The following is a 26,370-nucleotide window of genomic DNA, read 5'->3' on the forward strand; positions in this document are numbered from 1 at the left end:
CCCTCTCTCTCACGCTAAACTGATAAACTTCTAGCTTCCATACCATGGCTCACTTGAGTAAACCATTATTTGCTTAATTATGCTATCTTTGAGTCATTTATCCAATCGGGGTATTTCCTAAGGCATGCTACTTCTTTCAAGGTATTCCTGAATTTGGTACGAAAGTGAACCAAAGGAGGCAAGATAACATCTATAAAGCCCCAGTCCACCTCGACCTAAAAGTCCCCCAACATCTTGCAATCTCATTTTTCACATTGCGTTTTCCTATGAACACCATTTGTAACCTATAGGGTTTATGCCAAGCAGGTTTAGACTATTGGTCCAAAAATGCTTCATATTCCAAGGAATTTAATTTTTCCTGGATTGCAACTTTCCTTTTAGGTCAATCTTGTCTCTTTTTGCATTCATGAACAAAGCGAGGTTCAATATCTTGCTTAATATGATTTCAGTAGCTACTACAAATGTCAATATATCGTCAATGATCGTTTTAATTTGATTCCACAATAAATTAGTACATGCATAATTTACAGAGATTTATTTACTTTCATGTACTTTGGTCTCTTCAGGGACTTATGTTTTGTCAATGACATTTTCTTTTTCTAAAAGTATTGAATCAAGAATTTTAGGTTCTTCATTCATTTCCTTTTCATGAATGAATTCATTTGAATTCAAATATGTCTTCATCTTTTTCTTTCGAGGAGCTGAATATTTTGAACCTGGGGGGCTTACTATGCTTCAGACGTGTAATAGACAAATCATTCACTGCCATATTATTCTACCAAATAGGGACATTAATTCTTGAAGGAGCATTTGCAGTTGGTATATGTGATTTTGTCACTTTGTTGCATCATTAAATGCATCTGACATTTGCTTGGCAATACTTTGAAGATGAATGATTCTTCTCACTTCATTTTCACATTGAGTGCTTCGTAAATCAAAATGAGACAAGGTGGATCCATCCCATGTCAATTCTCGTTTTTCTTCTAGAACAGTATTTTCTTCCCCCAATAACGGAAAAATTGTCGTTTTTATTGAAACAATGCAAACATATTTGAGTATGGGTTCCAATGTACGAGATCTTGTAGCACTTACCAATGAGGCCTTATCGATTAGTATTACATAGCAGAAATCAATTATAGGCACTAATATAATTAGATCTGCCCCCATAGACAAACTTGGGATTTGCGATCCCAATACGACTAGTGCCTTTTTCTAGAAGTGTGATTGATGAATCTTTTTTTCTCGTTATTGTGGAATTCGTCATCAAAATGGATCGCCCTTACGCGGTTAATAAACTCATACTAATGCTATGACTTTACACAAGCAAATTCGGAAATGAAAGAAATCTATCGAATACCCTTAGTACTTGTTTGATCAATCATACTAATAGCTTCAATTGTTCATTTTTTTCACCGATTACTAATCCACAGTACATGTAGTAGGCCTCTTTCCCCGCTCCACTATCCTATTGGTAAAACTCACTACTTGAAATTCAAGAAATCCTCTGTTTTCATCCTTTTCTTCTTGTGAAATAATTGAGATGAATGAAGCGGTAAAATTATTACCCATCAAGAGCTTCAAATATCGAATGATAGATGATGAATAAAAGCTTACATAAATTCCCAATTTGCATTGAGGTCCCATTTAAGTACACTGTGTCGGTGCAATAGGCACATAAATAGCACAACCAATAACTCGTAAATGTGAAATGTTTGGTTGATGCCTAAACACAAGTTTGTACTAAGCAATATTGATAGTTGGCAACAAGTCTCAATCGAACTAATGATGCACCATGTAAAATGGCATGGCCACATGTAGAAACTGACAATTTTGTTTTCATGAGCAGTGCGCGAACGATTAATTGAAGCAACTTGATAAATGTTTATGCTAAACCATTTTGAGTATAGATATGAAGAACATGGTGTGCAATATCACTCTTTAGTATCATGTAATAATCATCAAAAGTTTGAGACATAAATTTACTAGTGTTATCAAGTCGAATTGACTTAATAGGATGATCTGGGAAATGTGCTCGTAGTTTAATTATTTGAGCAAGAAGTTTCGCAAAAGCTATGCTTTGAGTGGACAAGAGGCAAACATCTAACCATCGAGTAAGGCTGCAAAATGTGGCAATACATAGGAATGTGGAACCAAAGATTTTGATCAAGAAATTAACCAAGCCAGGGAAGCATGTAGAGCTATGCCTGATCATAAAGCTAATAACAATAATAATTTAAAAGACAAGAAGAAAAACAAAGGCAACGAGAAGTAGTAAAGTGAGGCTGAAAGCTCCGAGGATTTGCATCAACCAGAAACATAAAATATTGAAATGTTCCACGAGGAGATTGAATTGGCCCAAAAGTGATGGGGATTCAATATCAATCTTTGATTATAATGGTTTAATTATCAAATTCCCTTGAGAACGAGCCTTGCAAGGTTTCCATTTGATATAGCAATATGTCCGCTTAACAATGGATGCCCATTAGAGTTTATAATAATTCTACTTATCATAGAGGATCCTGGATGACCAGATGGTCATGCCAAAGTATGTAAATATTTTAATCAATGAACTTCTAGTTCACGGCATTATGTGATTCAATTGTCTTTATATATGTATAATACAATCCTCTCGATAAACCACACAACTTCTCCAATGTACATTTATGGGTATCATTGGAGGCAATGCATAAACTGTAATTTTGTGCCTTGGAAAAATGCAAAGTTGCTTTCAAGGCATTCTTCAGTTGTCAATTGCTACATACTATTCTACATTTCTTAAAGAGTTATGGGCTTTTTCTAGTGGGAAATTGGGAAATTATATCTTTGTCATATAAGCTGGGTGAACTTGACCCACACACACCAATCAAACAAACCTACTCTCTCTGCTCACTATTTCTTTCTCGGTGCGCCACAAAGTTGACGCCACTAGCACTTCTAGAACACCAAACCACAACCAATCATCACCAAATGCCTCACTCACTATCTTGAAACGTCTCATTTTCCCTTAGACCTTTCTAATCCGACCCCAAACTTGAGGACTTTCGACAAACTTCATTTTGATTTTGAAAACTTCGAAAAGTTCCCTGACGTTACAGGCAATTGTAGACCAACAAAAATATTCTCGCTCAATTCCTAACGATCTCACGTAACCTCCAAGCCTTTTGCATGCAAGTTTTATCTTTAGGTTACAAGTTTCGAAACAAACTAATGACATCAAAATTTTTTGGATGAAGTTGCAGGTTTTCTAAGCAGAACGTTGACCAAATCCCGTCAATTTGGTTGAGGATTAGGTGACCAATCCCCTCAATTCCCAAGACCTAGATTTGAGCTTGCAAGCTTGAATCTGTCTTAACCCTAGCAAAACCAAAACAAACTGAGATTCCTAAGGCTTTTTACAAGCAACTTTGGCCACTCTTAGGTCTCATGATAAGTATAAAACGATCCATTTCCCTCTAACTTTAATTTGATTCATTGTGTGAAAATTGGTGTTGAAATGACTCTAATAAAGCTTTTTGAAAATTTTCGAGGAAAAACCCAGATTTTAGCAAAACTCAGGCTGGCAGCCACCAGCGAGCGGACCAATAGAGAAGAAGAGAGAATATATGTCAGTTCTGACGGTATATTCTCACGGCGTCAGGTAACGCTTAAATCTAAATATTCCATCACTGACCTCAACCCTCAACCCTCAACCAACGCGTGTGGCGCATGGTCACGCGTATCAGCTCTAGTCGACTCTAGCCGGTGCATAGCAGCTCAGGTTAGCTCGTCTCAGCGTATGGCAGTGTGTGGTGATGTGTGTCGATGTGTGATGGCATGCGAAACTTCATTTCAATCAGTTTTAAATCCTTTTTTTTAGAACACAAAGGGTAATAAGGTTCCTTACATTAATTGTTATTAGTGTAATGATTAGTGTAGTAATCTCCCATATAGAGAGAACTATCTAGAGAAGTTCCAAGGGTCAACTAGGCCAAGCGGCTATGCCCCTGCTACTTACTAGTGAGTGGGTTTTTTACTTTCAAAAGTATTATTATATTATATAGTTTCCATGCTTTTAACTTATGCTTATTAATGTGACATGCCATGTTTAGCTTAACAACTAATAATTGTCTACACTTTATTATTATATTATGATTTGTGAGTATAAATTGCACCATGTACAAACTTGCATATTATATACTCATTATTAAATGTTTGTGTGGTGTCACTTTAGTTGTATTGGCCGAGCAAGGACAACCTCATTTGTATGTTCACATGCACTGTTTGCATTCGCTTTGGATCTAGAGTTAGGTGCTAGACTGTCCCTAGGGTTACAGTTAAGACCCGTACATAAACGTTTAGCACCAATCTCATGTGATTGTAGTACTAGAATGTAAACCTACATCTAGCCCGTTCATGTAGCTACTTTCTGCATCATTTATGTGTTTACATAGATTAATGAGTATTGCCTTTACTTTGTTAACACTGTCATATATGTAGCCCGTATCTTTTGACTAACTATATCTACTTGGTATTATACAGTATACCCTAACTATGTTGAAACTATCTTATTTTATAGCAAAGGGTTACAACATTTACAAGCGAAGATTTCACAAACTTTATTTTATAGGCCCACTCACCTTTATTTTTTGCCGTTCCAGGACCAAGAGGCTGAATGTTTGAGGACGAGGAATTTTGGCTTTAGCTGATCCGTGTTACAATTATAGTAGGAAACTTTACTTTCTGTAATAATATTTGTCATTTCGAGGATGTGAATGCTTTTACTTTACTCTTATTTATCCAACCTGCTCACTTGCGCACTCTTGTTTTATTTTATTCAAGTTAACTTTATTTGCATTTTTCACAACTAAACTTTATGACTTTGTCGCCCTCTAAGTGTTAGCCATCACATCTCGACTTGTGAAAATTCTGTATCGGGGTGTGTCAAAAGGTGTATGAAAAAATTGGTACAATTTACATGAAAAGTTTTGGTACATTTTACATATATCAAAGTGACACATTTTTTTAATGAAAAAATGAGTACACTTAACTAAATTATTAGTATAAATAAAAATTTAGAAGTATTGGCACAAAAAAATTAAATATATGGGTCCAAATTAAAACTAAAAACATTTGTACAAACTAAAAATGGGGTTTTGAACTTTAATCCTTCAAGAAGATTAAAAATTTAATAAAAACCTGGTGTTGGATTGAATAAAAACCACCGTAGTCCTCCGCGCTGGCCTGCAGCTTAGTCGTGTCGAGCACGCCACCAGAATGACATCATTTCGACGTCTGGACCATGGCAGCAGCCCTTTGGGCCTTGCTACAACCACACAGACACACCAGGTCTTCGGTTTAATTGGCTATCTTGGGCCTGAAGCCCAACCTTCCTTGGATCTGTTCATGTGTCCTCGGCCCAAAATACCAACATTAATAGGCTGCTGGGCCTTATCCTGCACCCCAACTCTCTTACCTGAAGCCCTGTCTACTGGGCTTAGCTCGCCTTGACCCAATAATAGTGAAACTCAGCTTCGGCTTAGCTTCCTAGACTCAACCCAAAGCCAGCTTTTGCTAGGCTTGCCTCATGTCCACACATTCAACCCAAATGCTAGCAGTTGCTACTGGGCTCCCTAACCTCGACCCGCGACCTGTAACCACATGTGGGTTGCATTTGCAGCCAAACTCGAGGCCCAATAGCCTCTAGGGCTTTGCCTTACCCATGGCACCCAAACCCAAACCCTTTTGGGCTATGTTTTTTTCGACCCTATGCTATTATTTGGCATTTTTAAATATTTTAACCCAAATATTATAATTATTTTGCTTCCATGATCGACCCTGTTTGGTCCCGATCTATTAAATTAATTAAAAGTGACCAATAGTCCATTAATCTGATAATTAATCCAAAATTATTGACCTGAATATCACTTTTGGACATTAACGATTCAATAATTTATTTTCTCTTTTTTGAATCGTTAACATCCTTTCGTAGTTCCGAAGTGCTCACACTTGAGTTCCTGAAGCTTCCACTACACTTATATCAGCATATTGCATTCTGTGTTCTTGCAGGAACCTCTCTTTTATGAACTAAACGTTCATAAACTAAATTGTACCTGTAGTTCAAATTTAGTGCCTTTGAAACTCGAAGTTTTCATAAAATAATACACATGAAAACCTGACGTTTTTCATGCAAACCATGTCTTAGAACTCGAATGTTCTAGCATTGATGCTTATGGATGATTCATTCCCATAACACTAATCACAATCTTGTTCCCTCCAATTCATTCCCATAAACCATGTCATATTGTAACAAGTTCGATTTTCCTAAATTGGATGCTTCTAATAGAAATCACTTTATGTGGGGTACAAGACATGAATCTTCACTTGACTATCAAGAAGCTAAAAAACCATTGAAGCCAAATAAAGCTTCCGCCATGCTCTTCATTCAAATACTTATACCCGAAGCATTACAAATAGAAGTACTTCCCGAACGAGGATTCCATGGCTCTTTGGCTCGCTCTTATGGACTGTCTAATCATGAAAGATATTGCTTGAAGCATGCCATAGTTACATCCATGAATAATTACGATTCTGAAGTTTATAAATCCAATCGAATTTTGACTAGAGAATACTTTTCTCGTCCTTTCTTATTTCTAACTTACTCCTGAAGTAGCAGGTTAGAGAACGAAAGTTTACCAAATTCCCAGATCTGATTACTACCACAAACATGAGAGAAAGGTATAGACCTAGCTTCGGCTGAAATCTATTGAACGGTATAGATCCAATTCGGCTGGAGTTTATCGAATGGCTCAACCCAGTTCGATCGAAGCCTACTGAAGGGCATGATCTTCTTTGGCTGAGATGCACCGAACGATATTGCCAAACAGACCCGTCCAGCTTCGGCTGGAGCCTATCGAACCCAAATATGGGTATATCTCTCTTACAATCTAATTTCAAATTTGTCTTTACAACATATGGTAGAATCAGGGCTTGCCAAGGTGTGGCATCATGCCCGAAGCATGATCCTTGGCACCTAAGACCTAAAACTTCAAAAATAAAGGATAATATTTCCAAACCTTAACCTGCAAAATCTACTTCCGTCTTGATGGAATAAGATCATTATTATGCACCTGTTCGTGCCTCTACCAATGTCATTGAGGAATACCCCGTAGTCATTATGTGAGACTAATTTTTGCTCCACCGAACATCGTTGGAAGAGTAGAATTTTGACATGGATGGCCATGTTGGCCAAATCCCCTTAGTAAACCATTTACTTTGTGAACATTCTTTATGTTCTTGGATTCACATTTGGTGTTTATTTTAGTTATGGATAATCTTATCGATCTTGTCCAAAAATGAGCTAATTGAATCATGTTTCTTGTATACATGTGACTGAATTCAATTAAACACGTAATTAGGTACGGATGTGGGACAGTCAGTTGTTTGGATGAATGCGATACTACGCACAGTAACTTTACACCTAAATCACATCTCTAACAACGACTTCAGGTCTATCCAACCTAATTAAAAGCATTGGCATGCTCCTCGTTGTATGAATGGTATTACATTACCATGTCAGATACCTTATATTCTCCCCGTTCTGGAAAAACATTGTTGAGTCTTAAGGATATTTGAGAGAACAATGATCATAAATGAAACCAGTGAAAAAAATTGAGTTGAATATCTTTGCACCACCTCCAAAAATGAGCCTGAAGCTTTACTTTAAGGCCAATGGGCTATTTCCCAATTGAGAACACGCCACATGTGGCTGGCCTGGAGCTAGGTGATTCAAACAGTTTACTTGCTTTGGCACGACCATTTGGGACACTTGGGTTGAATAACGATGCTCTGACGTATTTCCTTACCCGAAGTAAGGATCTTGTGCTTACAAGCACATTTTGCCATGCCTGCTCGTTATGGGAAATTGATTTTCTAAATCATCCCTAGCAAAGATACGAAACGAGCCTTTTTTCATAGTGGATTCAAGGGAATATATGTGGACTAATCCAACCAAAATGCGGACCATACAAATACTTATGGTTTTGGTTGATGAATCGACAAATTGGTCACATGTTTGTCCACACACATTGCTGCTAAACCTCCTGGCCAATTTTAAGGGTTCACTACCCTACTTATCCTATAAAGTCTGGGAGACTGGATAATGCTGGAGAGTTTATTTTGACGGTTTGCAATAAAGTATTGCATGTCATCTTGGGTTTATAATTGGACATCGAATTTCCATGTTCACCCCAAATCATCCTCATAAAGCAATCATAAAGTGTAATTTAATTGATTGCCCAGACCTTGGTGAACGCACCAAGTTTTTAGTTTTTGCCGAAGGCTATGCAATCTTGTACGCAACCATATTGGTCCACCTTGAGGCCCATTGCCACCTAACCATTTTGACGTTACAATTGATTACTGGGTACGAACCTAAAATTTTTTGTATTTATGCATTTGGGTTTGCATTCCATGTGCTAAGTTGCACCGCCGCAATGTACCAATATGGGTTCGCAAAGAAGGATGTGAATCTTTGTTGATTATGATTCTTTGTCACCTTAGCTCTCTTAGAGCCCTTGCATGCGATCTCTTTATAGCTCATTTGTGGAGTCACTTCAATGAGATAATCTTATCGCCGTTAGGAGGAGATAAGAATGTTGATGTTCTTGTAGAAAGACTCAAATTTACATGGACGTTACCCACTATGTATCATCTTGATCCCCATACCACATAAGTGAATAAGCAAGTGTGATGAATTCTAGCTTTCAGAATGTTGCTCCAGACGCATTCCTCTGATCTAGCTAAAATGATGAGATCATATACAAGCTGCAAACATGCTTACAAAGATAGACATATTTAAACGGATGTTGAGTCAACATTCTCGAAGGGTGTGCCACCCCTGTTGGACGGTTTAGCCATCTCTGTTGGGTGGTCCGGTACACCAGCGGATAGCCAATTAATCTGTCTTAACTTGGAACATGACAGATCACTCGATTCATAGGATTATTGGATCAGTCAGGGATATAAATGAATGCCCTTGCATCTTAAACTACGAAGTCTTATTCCGAATTGCTAGAGTTACAGTTTATGTCATTGCACCGCCGCAATGTACCAATATGGGTTCGCAAAGAAGGATGTGAATCTTTGTTGATTATGATTCTTTATCACCTTAGCTCTCTTAGAGCCCTTGCATGCGATCTCTTTATAGCTCATTTGTGGAGTCACTTCAATGAGATAATCTTCTCGCCGTTAGGAGGAGATAAGAATGTTGATGTTCCTGTAGAAAGACTTAAATTTACATGGACGTTACCCACTATGTATCATCTTGATCCCCATACCACATAAGTGAATAAGCAAGTGTGATGAATTCTAGCTTTCAGAATGTTGCTCCAGACGCATTCCTCTGATCTAGCTAAAATGATGAGATCATATACAAGCTGCAAACATGCTTACAAAGATAGACATACTTAAACGGATGTTGAGTCAACATTCTCGAAGGGTGTGCCACCCCTGTTGGACGGTTTAGCCATCTCTGTTGGGTGGTCCGGTACACCAGCGGATAGCCAATTAATCTGTCTTAACTTAGAACATGACAGATCACTCGATTCATAGGATTATTTGATCAGTCAGGGATATAAATGAATGCCCTTGCATCTTAAACTACGAAGTCTTATTCCGAATTGCTAGAGTTACAGTTTATGTCATTGACATAAATCTCACTAAGACTCTGGAAGAGCTTGAGAAAATTGCCTCGCACCTGAAGAGGAAATTTGAGATAAATGATCTTGGGAAAACTCATCTTGACGGTACTTTGGTTTACCGGTTGAACTACACCCCGAAGGTGTTACTTTTAAGAATACCTATGATCTTCCATACGTTATATGCAAACCCTTGAAGAGGTTATGGAATCCGAAATTCCATATCTAAGTTTAACTTTACGCTTCGTTGTACTTAGCTCATTATTTTAGACATGACATCTCTTTCGCTGTTGATCTATTGGTAAAGATGCAGCATCGCACTTACACGTAACCATTGAATTGGTATTAAAGACATACCCCGAAGGTACTACGGATTTAGGCAAATCTGTACGCATCTCCAAAGGATCCAACCCCCCTGATCCTCGGAATGATGCTTGCCTTGTTTGTTATGTTGACGCTGGTTACTTATCAAACCCACACAAGGCACATCTCCAAATAGTTATGTCTTTACCATTAGGGATATTGCAATATCTTGGAAGTCTAAGATATGACCTTAGTTGCAAAATCTTTGATTCATCCCAAGACTCACCTCACTTCATTATACCACATGTGAGACATGGTTAGTAGCTCTTGTTGAGCATATTCAAAGTACTTGCTGTTTTCATCCATCGTTGAGTCCCAATGATGATCCATGAAGATTATGCCGTATGTATCCACTCGACCAAGACATAATACATCAACAAAGTCAACACTAAGACATATTGCAGCTACATCTACATCAACAATGCATCAGGAGATTGAAGTCATGCAAGCCGATCCTAGACAACCTTGCCAAGCTCTACACGACGTCAATGTCGACGTCAACCTTCCATAAGCTTGTCCGAGGAATTGGTATGCCTAACTATTCATTTGTAATGCTTGTAGTTCTCATTTGGAAGTTTTGTCAAACTTAAGGGGAGTATCCAGAAGTATACTCACTTGATCTTAATGTACTCTTTTCCCCTACGATTATGAGCATTTTTCTCATTGAGTTTTTGCTACCTAACTAGGTTTTAATGAGGCACCCATCCTAGATTGATCATACCCTTGTGAGCTCTTCCACTTGCGTCCAGAAGATGTATAGTTTTGACTTAATGCAACTTCGCACTTTTCTCCTTAGTCTATGGGTTTTTCTCCCACCTTGGGTTTTACCATAGTGAGGTTTTGTTAGTTTTACTTTTTATGCATTCTTCCGTTAATTTGAGACTCACATTCGCTTATTGTGCCAACGACTTCGTCAACTGAACTTATTTCATCATTGAAGACCTGATGCGCCATTTGTTTGGGTATTTACACACATAAGGAGGAGTGTTGCAGTCCTATTGGAATATGAATGTGATTCTGTAAATCCTAACATATCCTTATGGGGTTTTACCATATCTCCTAGGGTTAGATATTAACCTATTAGAGTTATAATCCTAAAAGGGTAAAGAATTAACCTTCCATACTACTATAAAACCTCACAATTACACACCTTTCTCTTCTCTTTCTATGTCGCACCCCCTCCTTCTCGCCTCTACAATTGTTCAGTAACTTATGCTTACAACAAATGTAACGTTTTCAACACTAAATCGATATGCTTACAACAATTTTTAGTTATAAAATTAAAATATACTGACATGCAAATTTTTTATTATTGAAATAGTGACGTAGATAAAACCAAAGAACCTTAATAAAAAAAAAATTTAATCAATGAAATAGGAAGATGAGTTATGACTTGTGAGAGCTCCGAGTCTTTGTTTGGTATGTTATCTTCACCGCTTTTAATTTTAATACATACATATGTGTCTCTCTTCATTCTGTAAAAGTTAGAGTTGGTATGTGATGGCCTTTTCAAGAGTGATGGGCTTTCCACTTTGGACCAAGATCATCTCCGAATCCTTTACGTGCCGATCCTGGGGACCAAATGATCTTGACCGTCCACAATAACTTGAACGGTTATGAATTAATATTTATTTGACTTATACTTTAACGCAAACCGATTCTTCTTGGCTTGCGCTTCGCTGCATCAATGGCAGCGAACCTGGACAGTGTGGCGTTGAATATCGGCTCTGGTTCAATTTCGTTGAATTTTGAACTGCAAAATTCTTCCGTCTTCTCCCTTTCCTCCTGCTCTGCTTCCTCTCTCAATCCAAATTTACAAGTACTAAAATAGGGTTTGGGTTTGGCTGCCAATTAAAAGAAAAAACATATTAAAGTTGGGTATGGACGAAATTTGAGGGAAATAAGAGAGATCTGAGTGGAAGGAAGAAAAGAGAAATTTGAGGGAAAAGAGAGATCAGAGTGGAAGAAATAAGAGAGAAGGATACTCTTCGTATCAAGCTCACTCGCTTATGCAAACTGGGTTCCCTCTTTGCTTCCGGCCGACATACAACAAGAACACGAAAAATTGAAGGCTTCTGCAACTGAAAGCAAAATTACAGGCCACAAATGCAAAGGGTAGAGCATTGAAAGATTGATAATTTTGCTCTCTTTTTTAAAGAGGAAAAAATGAAATTTAGAAATTTTATGTGGAAAATTGAAAGATTGAAAAACAAGTTCATGTTTCATATTTTCTTGTGTTGTGTTTTCATTAAATGAAGCTCTAGAGCTTTCTTCGCTGGATGGTGAGAGAACCGGAGAAGAGAGAAGGCTGGTCAACAGGAGTAAAGGAGTAAAATAAAATATTAATTCATAACCGTTCAATCTTTTGCAAACGGTCAAGATCATTTGGTCCTTAGGATCCGCTCGTAAAGGATCCTGGTCCTTCCTACTTTCTCAGTTTCTCATGTCAATGTCACTAGTTTCCAGTGGTTTTTGAATGATGTGTGAGCAGTGAAAGAGTCAGCATGAGATCATCGGTTGTTCTTGATCTCAACAATTTCAAAAAACCACATGTGTATTTGTTTGTATACAATTAAATTACAATTTTCTCTCCTCCTGCTTTTATTTTCTTCTATCATATTTGTGTTCATTTTCTCTCTTCTTGTGTGTGACTTTATTTTATGCATCACGTGCTCGATGAAATACTATATTTGAAAAGCCTTGACAGTCTTCAACATTATTCACAATATTTTCCATCCACCTTCGACAAACCTCTACAAAAAATAGTCGTTGTAAACATATGTTGCAGTAAACTTCCGGCATATGTTGACAAGAATTGGTAGATGCCTATAGGTGCTCGATGAAACAACTCATTGAAGCTTTTTTGGTTGCTATTGTGATCCCATTATTTGTGTGTGAGCATGATGGAAGAACTAGTTTTTGTTCTTACGGATGATATACTTACAAGGTGTCAACGTTAGTTTTGAAGTTAAATTTACAAATGAGAAGGGCATAGAGATTGTTGTAGAAGAAGGGTAGCGTTTGTTTAAAAATGTCGTAACTCTCTCTTTGGTCAATGGTGGAAACCTGGCACCGTCGAAATGACTATGGGTAACAAATTAACATTGTATGTTTTATTGTTTAATGAAATTATGAATGATGATTATGTGGAGGAGTTGTCGTGGCTAGACAAAAAAAAAAAAGAAAAAAAGAAAAAGGATATCTGAGTACGAATGAGTTTTAACCACTTTGCCTTTTATTTTCTTTTGTCAATAACCACTTTTTCTTAGGGGTTAGTCTACGCTACCTTTAATACAAAAAGTAATCGGATGTTAATAGTGTAATTATAAACATGGTTAATCTATTGTTACACTTGTAATAGGACGTTCTTAATATAACTACTAACCTTATTGGAGTAATAACAACTTACATTATTTGATTAACTATAACCTTATCATGTTAATGTTTGAATTAAATGGAATCTATACCATTTTTTATTAAACGTACGATAGAATCCTCCTTTTCATAGACCATTATTTGCTGGAAAATCGTGACAATCCAAACAAATTAAGATGAAATAACCTAACTACAACATAACTTGAGTAGGACTCGTGTTCAAGTAATTAAACAGTCCTAATGTCAACATAAAATCTTATTACAATCCAATACTCTATTAATTAAGTTCATGGGTCTACCATGTGGCGCTATTTCACGATAGCGTTCATGGTTAGATTGTTCTTTGTAAGGCAAGAATCAAATATTAGGATTTTCGAATTCAATCAAATATATAAATGGTAAGAGTATCATTTTTATAGAATCTTGGCTTATTATAATATATTATTGCTCAGTTCATTCTCCTGATGACTAATATGAAGTCGAGCTTTTTGAGTTTAACATTGTGTTTAGTTATATTGAAAAGATGATGAAGTAAAAGCTTGACAGGATGCATGCTTTGCAAATAATTATGTCGAGAAGGCAATGGGGTTTCTTACAAATAAAAATACTATTATTATGTTTTTCATATCACATTCTAATTTTTAGACATCTTAGACTTTGTCTCCTCTTCTTAATGTATAATTTTATTTTTATTTTTAATCATCTATGTTCTTTGTTTTATAGCTTGTTTTGTAGGTTTATACCTTCTCTACACTCGTAAGTAGATGATATATTCCTACTATATAGGACCGTTAGGTCCGATTTACTCATACGACCGAAAAATCTTAGGCATGACAATTTTGTTTATGGCCTGAATACAGTGCTATGACTTATTAATTAATATCCACTATTTCCCGACACTATCTTTTACAAATGCATAATGTGGATTGTTTAATCACGCACCCACTCAGATTCTGTAGCCGGTTTGTTGAAGTGAATTATTGCATCAAGAGTAAAGAAAGCATATATACATTACATTGATATGAATAGTACTATTACACCCAAAACCCTAACTCCAATTATAAACAAGGCCAACTTCTTAAGGTACAACCCTAATTAGAGGAAGTAAGCCTTAATAGCCATTAGTTTATGGGGGCCGGAAAACACTTCCCACCCAGCTTTATTTGCCCTCACTTTAGAAAAAAGCAAAAGCAGGAATAAAAAAAGATATTACTAAACAAATGAAACGAGAAAATGGAAAGAAAAACATACAATATGCAAAGTTTCTCAACCCCATTCTCTATAAAAAAAATTTAAAGGTCATAGACTTGAGCTTCTTCAACCTCATCCGAGAAAGCAAACAGTACTCATAAAGCTTTAGTTAGCAAAGTCTTGTTTGGGTGCATATACAGGGAAATATAAGAAAGTGAGAGAGAGAGAGAGAGAAAGAGGGAGAGAGAGGGAGAGCGAGGGAGAGAGAGAATAGAGAGAGAGCAAAAGAGAAAGGAAAACAAGGAGAAATTTTTTTCTCGCTTCCTTTTGTGATCTTTTGATTAAAGCAGCAAGCGCATCAACTGGACAAGTCTTTTTGGGAGTGGTCATAAGAGCAACAAATGATGGCTGGAAACCCTAACTGGTGGAGCAGTATGCATCCACCATCTCTCTTCCCTTCTCAATATGTGCAGCTTGGATCTCCTAATTCACTCCCTCTGCCTGACCATAACCTAGAGCCTCCACAATCCTGGAGCCAGTTACTATTGTACCTCTCTCCCCCCCCCCCCCTCTCTCTCCCTCTCTCTCTCTCGATTGATCTTTGACATAGTATTGTATGTTATGAACTGAAATGTTTTGTAAGGTACTTACTTTTAGTTATTTGTTGGATGTTTTAATCATTTTTCAGGGGTGGATTGTCCAGCCAGGAAGATACCTTTGGTACTCTGAGTCATAATTTTCAACCTAAAAGTAGGTTGGAAAGTTGGGAGGAGGATCAAATCTTGATTACACAATATCCAAGGGCTCCTCTTCCTCCTCATGGTGTTGATAGTATTATAAAGCAAGAGGCTAACTCCCAGAACAGCATTAACTTATTGGGCAGTAGTCCTCATGGAGATGAAGAATTTCAGCTGCAGGCACCTAGCAGCTGCAGGCCTGTTTGGTCCCCAGTTCAAACCATGCCAGTTTCATCCCCTAGGTCTTGTGTCACTAGTTTAAGTAATACTAATAATATATTGGACTTCTCCTATAACAAAACTGACAATAAGAGGAACCAACATGCAGATCACTCATCTGAGGTAATTAAGGGAGAATTATATCCCTTCCGATATATACATATTGGCTTTCTTCAGTTTTGTCTTCATGTACATTAGATTATGTTTAAATATAGGTTTTTAATTTTATTTTTACTTTTAATTTATGTTTCCCATATGCACATTTGTTTGTAATAGTGTAATAGCACTGCCACTGGTGGGACAAGCAAGAAGGCCAGGGTTCAACAATCTCCAAGCCAACCACCTCTCAAGGTAGCAAAATTAATCTCTCTTCTTATTAAGTGAAGTTAAGTAAATCTCTTGTGGTTAGTCAGGTAACCAATATTATATGATCGATCCATCATCAAAATAAACAAGTGCTAAATTAACCATCTTCTAATCTAAATTTTCTTGTTAATTTACTGTGAACCAGGTGAGGAAGGAGAAGCTGGGTGATAGGATAACATCCCTTCACCAACTAGTTTCCCCGTTTGGGAAGGTGACTACTGGGGATTTCATATTTGTTGAGCTCTCTTTTTTTTTTTTTTTTTTTTTTCTTTTCTTTTCCTTTTTCCATGATAAAATCCAACGAAAAGAATTTTTTTTTTCTTCCCAAAAACTCAGATCAAAGCGGCTCTTTTACTTCTTTATTTGTATTTATTTCACTTGGATTCTCTCTTTTAACATTAAAGAGGACCAGAGAGAGATGACTTATAAAGGGTTTGCTGTGGTGTGTGCATGTGTGTTTCTCTTTTGCAGACTGACACTGCTTCAGTCTTGTTAGAAGCCATTGGGTATATCAGATTCCTTCAGGGTCAAATTGAGGTGATGTTTCTATCAAATGCTATATTTTATACTCTACTCTGCTAGCAACTCAGAATCAGTGAGCGCATGCACTTAAAGTTTCAATAATTCATGCTTTTCGTTACATTATTTAGTTATATGGAAGTCTTAAACTTTATTCCTTTTTCCCTTCCCTTTGTTTGCAGGCCCTCAGCTCCCCTTACTTGGGCAATGCCTCAAAAAACACGAGGAAGCAACAGTCTGTAAGTACTTATATCCCATTTCCCAAATCATAACCAGTTCACTACATTTTTGTTCACCATTCTAAATTGGTGATGAGTGTCACTATTTCAGTGATTATGTGCAATTTAATCTATTTACTTCACAATTTTGAAATTTATCCTCGTTCAAAGGTAATACGGTGGTGAGCAAAAATATTTCCTCTTTCTCTCTTCATCTCTCTTTCTCTCACACACACATATACTTTGAGAAATTAAGCATGTGGACTAGCTAACTTAATTAATTAATTATTGTGGGCATTGATGAATTAGAATAATGTAATTGATGTAGGAGAATTTAATTACTTTAGGTTCAAGGAGGAAGGAATTGTGTATTTCCTCTAGACGCTGGTCAGGTAGCTTTATTGGATCCACCACCCCATAAAAAGCAAGGAGGGGAGGCTTTGAATATATAAATTAAAGCATCTAACAAATTAATTATTTTATTCATGATAAATAAAAGCACTCAAGGAACAAGATTCTCAGCTTTACAAAAACTTTAGTAGCATAGATTTAATGTAAATTAAAAACATGATATGCTTTTTGGATCATAAACTATAGTCACTATTGGATTCAAAAGTTGAATTTGATAATATAGAAATTGACATTAAAATTACTGATCATATGGTGATATCTTTTTTATTTCTTTTGTCCTTTTAGCTGCTGAATGACAACTGCCTGAAAAGCAAAGGCGCTCCTAATCAGGTGCATTTTCTGAGTTTGATCACACTGTTCATTTGCATTTCTAAATTCAATACAGTAATCATATGCATTATGATGATCAGCATCATTAACCTTAAATCTCATCATTTGCCATTGATCTTTTACAATAATTACAGGAATCACAAGATCATAAGGCAAAGGATCTAAGAAGTAAAGGGTTGTGCTTGGTTCCTGTGTCATGCACTCAGCATGTTGGGAGTGACAATGGAGCTGATTATTGGGCTCCTGCTTACGGAAATGGGTTTTAATCAACCCTAATTTGACAAGCAGTACTAGCAAGTGCATGTTTTTGACTGTAGGAGCACTGCAGCATGGTACTGAGCTTTTGTAGAATGAGATAACATTATGAGCAGTCAATCTGTTGCAAGTTGAATTAAGGTTGATTGGGCATGATGTTATGCATTCTAAATTAGATTTGTGTACTGTTGCTAGCTTTATATTGTACTCATTTACTAACTAAATAACAGCTCAATGTAGTAGTACTGTTCTTGTAGGAAGAAGTACTCCATGCATCTCGCTTTATCTCTCTTTTTTATGGATAGCTTCATGAAGTTCTTGCAGGTTCTAGGATTGAAAACTATTAATTTGGACTAGAGACATAATTAATATCGAGTTATCTTGAATAAAAGGAACTTTTTATTAAAAAATAACTTGTCAATGATAATTTGGTTTAGTGGCCTCCACTTTGTTGAAGATTGGAGGTCCTCGGTTGAAATATTTTGAACAAAAAGAAAGGGAATACTTTTTTTTTTTTTTTTTCTTTTTTAACTAAAAAATTTAGTTCAAGTTACAGCTCGAGAGATTATAGTTAGTTGAATTCTTTACTTCGCCAGAGAAGAATGATAACCAATATTAACACAAAACAAGAAAAAAATTGGTAATCGTAACACTATGATCTTGATGATAAGGAAATAAATTGGGCTTTATATATTGAAGTGGCAGGACAATATTGAAAGAATCATGATGATATACTCCACACTGAGTTCTTTTTTTTTTTTTTTTTTTTTTTTGCATGCATGTTTTGCTTCTGAATTTTTCATAAATGTTGATTATAGAATGGAAAAAACTTTGATCTGGTGTTCATGTTGTATGCATCAAACGAATTCGCCATCGCAACGAAATCTCATTCACAAAGACTCTAAAATTAAGATCCCGTCTAACGAAATGAAGACAAATCCAACTAGGCCAAATAATCATTGATTCCCAAACGTATTCATCTATCATACAAGACCGTAGAAATAAGTTATACAGAACTTTTGGATCTATTAATCTCGAATTTTACTCTTGAGTATACTTCTTACACTTGCGTTGTAATTCTTTCATTAATCTCACATTCTCACTGCCTCACACATCCATATTTAATGTGATTTCGAAACCCTACACATATTTTGGCCTTTGCCATATAATTTCTAGGTTTCTAGCTTACTGGAAAGTTGAGAGACTCATGCCAGACACTCATGTGGGAGATGGCTGAGCCTGACTAGAGTATGCTAAGATAGACCCCATTTTTGGGTCCTTTTGGACCGCTTTTAGAGATTGCACTCAAGTGACATGCCCCATCCCCCAACACACTCCTCAATGCAACAAAAGCACCTCAGCCTTTCGTAATCTTGACGTTATAAATTGCATCACAAAACCACACTTCAATTATTTGTAGAATCTATTTTCTTGCATGAATTGAAGCTATGTCGTTAATTCTTTAACAGATATTTCTTGTCCATTTCTCATTCTTCCCTACTCAGGTTGCAAGGACATCATCAATTAATAGAAATATACTAGCTAAACTTTAATTCAAAAAAGAAAGAAAGAAACAGAAAAAATTAAACCCTAATTCCAAATGCATAATACAAGCTAGCTATGTCGTTGTGTTGTTTTTTAGTTTTATTATGCTTGTGGTTTCATTGTTTGTTTGCTTGGTTAAGGATTACAAGGACATCTTCGCGATATCTCATTGCAAGGCTTCTTCGCCGAATGAACGTCATCCTTTGCAAGTTCATAAGAAAGTGAAGCAAGATTTTGTCCTCATGAGCGTTATCCTTTCGTTTGGTTAGATGTGATTATGTGGGGGTAGGTTTTGTATTGTCTTTCTATATTGCGTTGCAATCTTCAAATTGTATTTCATTTTATTTGGTCAAAGGAATATTTATTATCTTTAAAAAAATCTTAGGTTAGTTGTATGGTATAAAGCTTGTTTTTGCTGTAATTTAAGAAAATAATAATCAGATTTGTTGCATGTTACAAACTAATTTTATTGCCGTAAATGTTCCATTGAAGATTGTATTTCATTTTATTTGGTCAAAGAAATATTTATTATCTTTAAAAAAGGTTAGTTGTATAGTATAAAGTTTGTTTTTGCTGTAATTTAAGAAAATAATAATCAGATTTGTTGCATGTTACAAACTAATTTTATTGTCTTAAATGTTCCAAAAATGAGCCAAACTTTAAAAATAAAATATGATGCCCTGGCCCTAGGCTATAAAGTGTAATTAATCAATTTGATTGTCGTCCATGCATGTCGCGTGGTCCAAGGACCTAGTCCCATTTTAGACAATGTTGAATGTCACATATCGCTCGAAACCCAAATTCTAGAGAGAAGATTGTGCAAGACCAAATTACAAACTTACGTGTACTCTTGCATCTGTTAGAACAATGTTAGAAAATAAAAAAAATAATAATATAAACTCTAATAATAATAAGAATTATGAAATTAAATTACAACAACAAGTATAGATATAATCAGTGTAAACGAAACTATATAGTACTCGAGGTGTTCTTTGGTGAATAGATACAATGGGTTTGCACCGTTTGTAAACCTACACGTCTCTTGTATGTATTACGGTAAATTACCTTTTCTCACCTCAATTTTAGGTTACATACCAAACTCATACTTCATTTTTGAAATTACAATTACAAGTAGAAAAAAAAACCATTTGTGCGACAAAACTTTATGCAACGAAGCAACTGACGTTGCGCAAGGTTTATTGGCGCGACGAACTTAAGTCTTCGTCGCGCAAGTTCATCGCACAACAAGTAAAGCACCAAACATTTCATTGCGCAAAGCACCTTTGCAAGACGAGTAATTTATTCCGTCATGCAAAGTTTGCAAAAAAATGCGTGTAAGGCTATAAGTTGGTGCCAAAAACTTATGCGCCATCTATATACTTGCGCGACGAATATTCGTCGCATAAGGTGTCAACATTTACTAGACAGTTAGCTTTTTTAGTCAAAATTTTTAGTGTATGTTTGACGTTTTTTTAATGTTTTTTACAACTAAGAAAAACATCCAAGGACATTGCCGACAACTGAAGATGGGGTAGGTCACCCAGGTGACAAACGGGCGTATCACGATAGGATATGACGAGAGACATCGAGCTGCACCTACACCAAAGCAACATAGTGCATCGGTCCACGATGTACCAATTGCCCTATGTTGTGGAAATCGTGGTGCGAGATCCCAGTAGGAGTTGAAGGCTAACATCCGCAACTTTTTATCGATAAGTAGCTAGCTTTGTTTAATTCAATTTTATATAAAGTTCATATATTTATATTAAAAAAATGTTTTCCACATTTAACTTTATTTTAATTTAATATTTGTTAATTATTTGAACCACATTAATGCTAGCCCATTTGAGGCTAAGTCCCCCACCCCCTTAGTGTAGATAATATCGTTTGTTAAAAAAGAAAATACTTGCTAAATTGTAGACAAACTATAATTTCGACGAAATAAACAAGTCGATGGACAGCTACCTGAACAGGTTTTTCTCGAATCGGTACAAGCAGTGGAAGAGTGACCTCCACAAACATTTTGAGTTGTTTGATGATCGGGTCACTCTCGAGGAGGGTTGCCCGTTGGAGTTAAAAGGACCAGCTGGACGACCGGGCGTGGCTATGTACCCATTTTCTGGAGCCCACATATATATATATATCTAGTACGTATGTAAATATTTATTACTTAATTATTTATAATTATTACTAATTTGGTTATTTTATTTTATTTTCTTTAAATATTACACTAATACGTTTATTTTACGTTAGCAAAAGAAGGCGAAGGCAAACAAGATCAACTTTGACAAGAAGACTCTTCTCCATCATTCTAGGTTCAAGGCCCTTGTCCTACAGGATAGAGGTGCGACGACACGTAATAAAGTGTTTAATATTGGCACTTCCAATTTCTGACAAATATTAAATTTTTTTCCACATTGACCTTGTTTTTATTTCTATTTTTGTTTCAGGGGGTTCAAAATTCCCCAAGGTAAACGTCTTTAAGGATGTTTATGTTCACCCCAAGGATGAGCTTGCCAAGCAGCTGCACGTAAGTAAAATTTCATTTTAGAATAGCATCTTACACTTCCAAGTATTATAGCATTTAATTTAATATTAATTATTACTAATCTGAGTTTTATTGTGATATGCGACGATGGTGAGGAGGAGCCAGTCTGTGCTTCAAGAGTCCGCCCGAGGATGTTGAGGTTTCAGATCCTGACTGAGAACTTGGATCAGACCCTCAACGTAGCCACAAGGCCAGGTCACAGCTTTGACGCATGAAGTGGGCAACCTGAGGAGTAAGCTCACGCTTATCGTTGAGGCCCTTAGCTCGTCTGGCATTCGTCTCCCACCAGGCATTGTTGGCCCCTTCACCTCCGAACCCATCCACCTGGAGTAGCCCCAGAACCTGTCGGCCATCGAGCCCCTCCACCCGCAGCAATCCCAAGACTTGTCGACCTCCAAGCCCGTCCAGCACCCAGCCCAGCATCCCAACTTGTAGCAATCCTTGCAGCCCACCTTGTTTAATGACCAAATAGATTATCACTTCCTTTTGTCTTAGTTTAAAACTTTTGATTTGTACGTACATTTATCTTTGATTATAAATACATTATTTTCATTCTATTTATTATAGTTACAATTTAATTAAAAAAAAATAAAATATTATTTTAAATAAAATATGTAACCAGAACCAAAAAAAAAAAAAAAAAAATAATAATAATAAAATTAAACCATGCGCGACGAAAACTTTGTCGCGTAAAAACTAATGCAACATAAGCTTTTTTGTTGCGCAATAATTATAACGATAATATTTTAACAATTTATTTATGTTAAAATTAATTCAATTTTGTTGTTTTAATGTTTACTAGACAAAATATATTTGTTGCGCGAAGTTTTATTCAATGAAGGGCTTGCGTCCCATTTGTCGTCTTGCGACGAAAGGCTTATGTAGCTTTATTTTTTGCATGACAAAGTGATTTAGTCCCCTAACTTTTGTGCGATGAAGGAGAGATTTGTCGCAAACTTTGTTTTTTGTGCAATGAAATTCAAAAAATTCTTCACGCAATGTCATTTTTCATGAACCTATCGCAACGAACACTACGTGACGAAATGTACATTGTTTAAACATCTATGCAACATAATTTGTATTTACGCGACAAATTATCCCTTATCGCAAAAACTGTTAAATGTAGTAGTGAATCTCATACATCAATTTTTGTACATTAATATAATGCAACTCTTTACATAAGATACCACGCACTTCTAGGAGAAGAAAAAGAAAAACAAAAAAACAAAACCTACCACTATTTAAATCTTTCAGTCATGCATCAAATTCCATAGCAAAGCTCCATCTTTTGCTATGCTTTTTCTCCTTGTTCTTCCGTGGTTTCTTGGGTGAGTTTAAAATGGTAAGGTTCTTCCTGCACATAAAGGGAGGTGCGCGGCTCAAGGATGAATTCTGCCAGCGCATGAATCTAGGCAAACTAGATTTAAATCTGGTTGGGTGTGAAGTGTTTTAGTTGGGTTGTAAGGAAAGATGTAACGATTTATCTCTCACAGCCTTCCCATACGAGGTTAAAGTGGTGGCTTGAATTTTGGTGTTCCTAAGCAGTTCAAAATCTTCACAAATTATAATTCCAAATAAGCCCAATGGACTTTTGCAACCGACACACCACAACCCACTCGTTCATTCCCATTATATGACTTGGGCCACTTAAGAGTGTTGAGTCATTGGAGTGATTCGAATTAAAATGTTAATGTATTAATATTATAACGACGAAATAAAAGGTAAAGCGAATAGTATCACGATTGATTTTTTTAGTATAAAAATATGGTTTTTCGTTAAAGTGAACAATAACGAGAGTTTTTCGTTAAAATTCCCTTATTTTAATGCTTGCCGACATGGTGGGAAAAGGAACAATGCACATTTTCTTTAATTTTTATTGTTATTAGAAGGAAGAATTCGAAACTATTACAATAATTTAAGAAATAAGGAGTTCCGAAACTACAACAATGAGCATAAGATGGTACACTGATGAAAAAAAGCTTGTGGCGCTAAGAACCGGATGCTTGATGTTTATATTTTTCAGATTATTCCATGAAATCTTTCCATTCTATTGAAAAGCAGATTACAAGAGAAAGCTTGCCAACTTATCTCCTTGTATGAAAAGCAGAGTCCCTAAATAGCTTGAAATTGTTCTTACTATGATATGAAGCGCACGCCTTGCCCGAAGCTCATTGAGCAAAAAACTTTGTATTGGTGAGACATGATTTATGAGACGTTGGCATGCCTGTTGGCTTTTTGTTTGAGAAACAGGATGGGCTGTTCGGGTAGGAAGGATAAAGGCACCTTTGCTCAGTTCATCAAAGGAAATGTGTGAAGGAAACTCATTGGAAGCAACTGACTGCCTAAAGTTGGCTGTTTATTCTTATTCATTTTCAACGTCTGCTAGCTCTAACAATATTTATATTTCTTTTACAGTATTTTGGACTTTTGCATTGTAACGACCCATTCCCAAATATTATAGTTTTATAATTTTAAAGCATGAATTTACAAAAATGCCATCTGAGGCAAAAAGCATTGACTTTCGTTGACCGTCTTGTTGTGTTGCGCAAGGCTTTTTTCCTTGGCGTATCCTTGTAGTACTCATCATTACGGATGGGTGGGAACGAGCAGAATCAAATTTGGAGTTAGAACAGAGATTTTACAAAATTCTAAACAATAGGAGCATTTCGATAATTTTACGTTCTGCAAGGTATTTTTCCCAATTTTTCTTTTCTTGCTTTGTTTAGTGTGCCAATGGGGCCCACCCCTTTTTTTGCCACCCAGCCCACACGCACACACTCTTTCTTTCTTTCTCTTTCTCTCTCTCTCTCTCTCTCTCTCTCTCTCTCTCTCTCTCTCTCTCTCTCTCTCTCTCTCTCTTTCCTTCTCTTCTTCCTTCTCTTTTCCTTTCTTTTTCTTGAAAACTCTCTCTTCTCTCATCTCTCTCTTCCTTCCTCCCCCTTTCATCTCTGTGACTCTTTCTTCCCGAGCCCTCACCCACTCAACAAAAACCACAAGACAACGCCCTCACCCCCCTCCACATCTTCTATGAGACCCATGAACCAGAATCAAAGGAGGAAACCCCTCCCTTAAGTTCCTCTTTCCCTGCATTGTGCACCGTCACTGTGCAACCCTCATTCGGTGAGTTCTCATCATCTTCAGCTAAGGTAAACCATCTAGAACGCTTTAGATCATGTTTTAGTATGTGATTAAAGTATTTTTAGGCATTGATCGTGTGTGGACATAGGGAAAACCCAGGGAATGACATTGTACATTTTATGGGAAAACTAAACCGTGTGTCACATCTCGACCAGGGCCTCTACCACATCCTGGGCTTGACTCTACCATAGCATGATATTGTCCGCTTTGGGCCCCTACCACACCCTCACGGTTTTGTTTCTAGGAACTCACACGAGAACTTCCCACTAAGTAACCCATCTTGGGATTGCTCTCGCGTGAACTTGCTTAAGTTCGGAGTTCCAATGGAACCCGAAGCTAGTGAGTTCCTAAAAGACCTCGTACTATGTAGAGATGGGAATGTGCATATATGGCTTACAAGATCCACTCCCTTGGGCAATGTGGGATGTTACATCGTGACTATTTGGCCACTTTCCAATCACTTTTTCGGCCGGCTCTGGCTTCCATTGAGTCTCAAACAGGTATATATATATTTCCTACATTCCTAGCTTTACATAGGATCTAGAATTACTTGATGTGGCATTGTATCGAGCTCGGAATGAGCTCTGGAAGTTGGCCCTTCCAACTGCAAAATCTGCAGGTTTTGTGGACAAGGCGAGTATGGCGTACTCGCGGGCATGTGGGGTTGCGCGTAAGGTTGTAGTACTGGCACATGGAGTACACGCGCCTTCACTAGAAGTACTATGCTTCGCCACTATGCTGGCAAATTTTCTGGCCAACATTTTGGCGACTTAACTCGGCACGTGTTGTGACTCGTGGCCTTTCGGGCTGCTACCTTGTGAAGGCACATACGGCGGCGCGTTAGGGGAACACTAGGTTCCTCCTTAGGTTTCTCAAATCCGAATCCAACTTCGTTTTCCCAAATTCAATCGTTTTAGTAGGTTTTTACTAATTGGTCCCCTATGTGCTTAAGTGCGTTGTTAGTGGCGATCTCGGCCTCCCTAGTTCGAATGGCTTTTCGACGATAGAGTATCTATGAGTGAAACCCTTCTTAAATTGCATGATTTTAAATGCTAGGATTGCATTCACGAGAAACATGATTTCATGATTTTTCGTTTCATGCATTACTTATGATTTATTTACGATTTATTGAATTTACGTTTATGAAAGATTTATGAAGCATGACCTTTTACGCTTTACAATATATAATGGATTCACAAATATGAATTTATGATTTCACATTATTGATTTATTATGGTTTATTAGTGGGTATTCATTCAGCACATACACACAACCTGAGTATGTATACTGTCTATGGCCATAGAACACAGTTGAGATATTTATGACATACTCACAGCTTTACTGGCGCGGACAGCTTAACTAGCCACGGCTAGTGTCAGTGTGTTATGTATATGTTTCTTATCCAGCATAGCCAAAGTCGTACAACTTCACCTTCGGGTGATGGGACCTGCCATATTTCTTCACTGGTGTAACCCCAGTGT

At 36.9% G+C, this 26,370-nt stretch overlaps 1 protein-coding gene across 2 annotated transcripts; it reads left to right on the plus strand.

Moving 5' to 3' along the window:
• Positions 1–14,684: 14,684 nt before the first annotated feature.
• LOC103937847 (transcription factor bHLH68-like) lies at positions 14,685–17,949 on the plus strand. 2 transcript variants are annotated; one of them, XM_009347816.3, is made up of 8 exons: positions 14,690–15,150; positions 15,292–15,682; positions 15,836–15,910; positions 16,071–16,136; positions 16,397–16,462; positions 16,627–16,683; positions 17,359–17,403; positions 17,538–17,949. In XM_009347816.3, exons 1-8 carry the CDS (start codon positions 15,005–15,007, stop codon positions 17,667–17,669), a joined length of 978 nt encoding a protein of 325 aa, XP_009346091.2. In that variant the 5' UTR covers positions 14,690–15,004; the 3' UTR covers positions 17,670–17,949. The 2 variants fall into 2 exon arrangements, with proteins under 2 accessions (XP_048439726.1, XP_009346091.2); XM_048583769.1 differs by lacking the exons at positions 17,359–17,403; positions 17,538–17,949 and adding an exon at positions 17,010–17,347 and having other exon boundaries at positions 14,685–15,150.
• The last annotated feature ends 8,421 nt before the right edge of the window (positions 17,950–26,370 follow it).

The sequence above is a fragment of a genome, unplaced genomic scaffold (assembly GCF_019419815.1).
Source record: "Pyrus x bretschneideri cultivar Hongxiangsu unplaced genomic scaffold, Pyrus_bretschneideri_v1 Contig20, whole genome shotgun sequence".
Classification (NCBI taxonomy): domain Eukaryota; kingdom Viridiplantae; phylum Streptophyta; class Magnoliopsida; order Rosales; family Rosaceae; genus Pyrus; species Pyrus x bretschneideri.

What these genes read in the sequence shown, in the direction of transcription:
- LOC103937847 (XM_009347816.3), top strand. Translation starts at nt 15,005, where the DNA reads ATGATGGCTGGAAACCCTAACTGGTGGAGCAGTATGCATCCACCATCT. An exon ending in TCCTGGAGCCAGTTACTATT is followed by an intron (nt 15,151 to 15,291) that starts GTACCTCTCTCC and finishes ATCATTTTTCAG; the next exon opens with GGGTGGATTGTCCAGCCAGG. An exon ending in ACACGAGGAAGCAACAGTCT is followed by an intron (nt 16,684 to 17,358) that starts GTAAGTACTTAT and finishes TTGTCCTTTTAG; the next exon opens with CTGCTGAATGACAACTGCCT.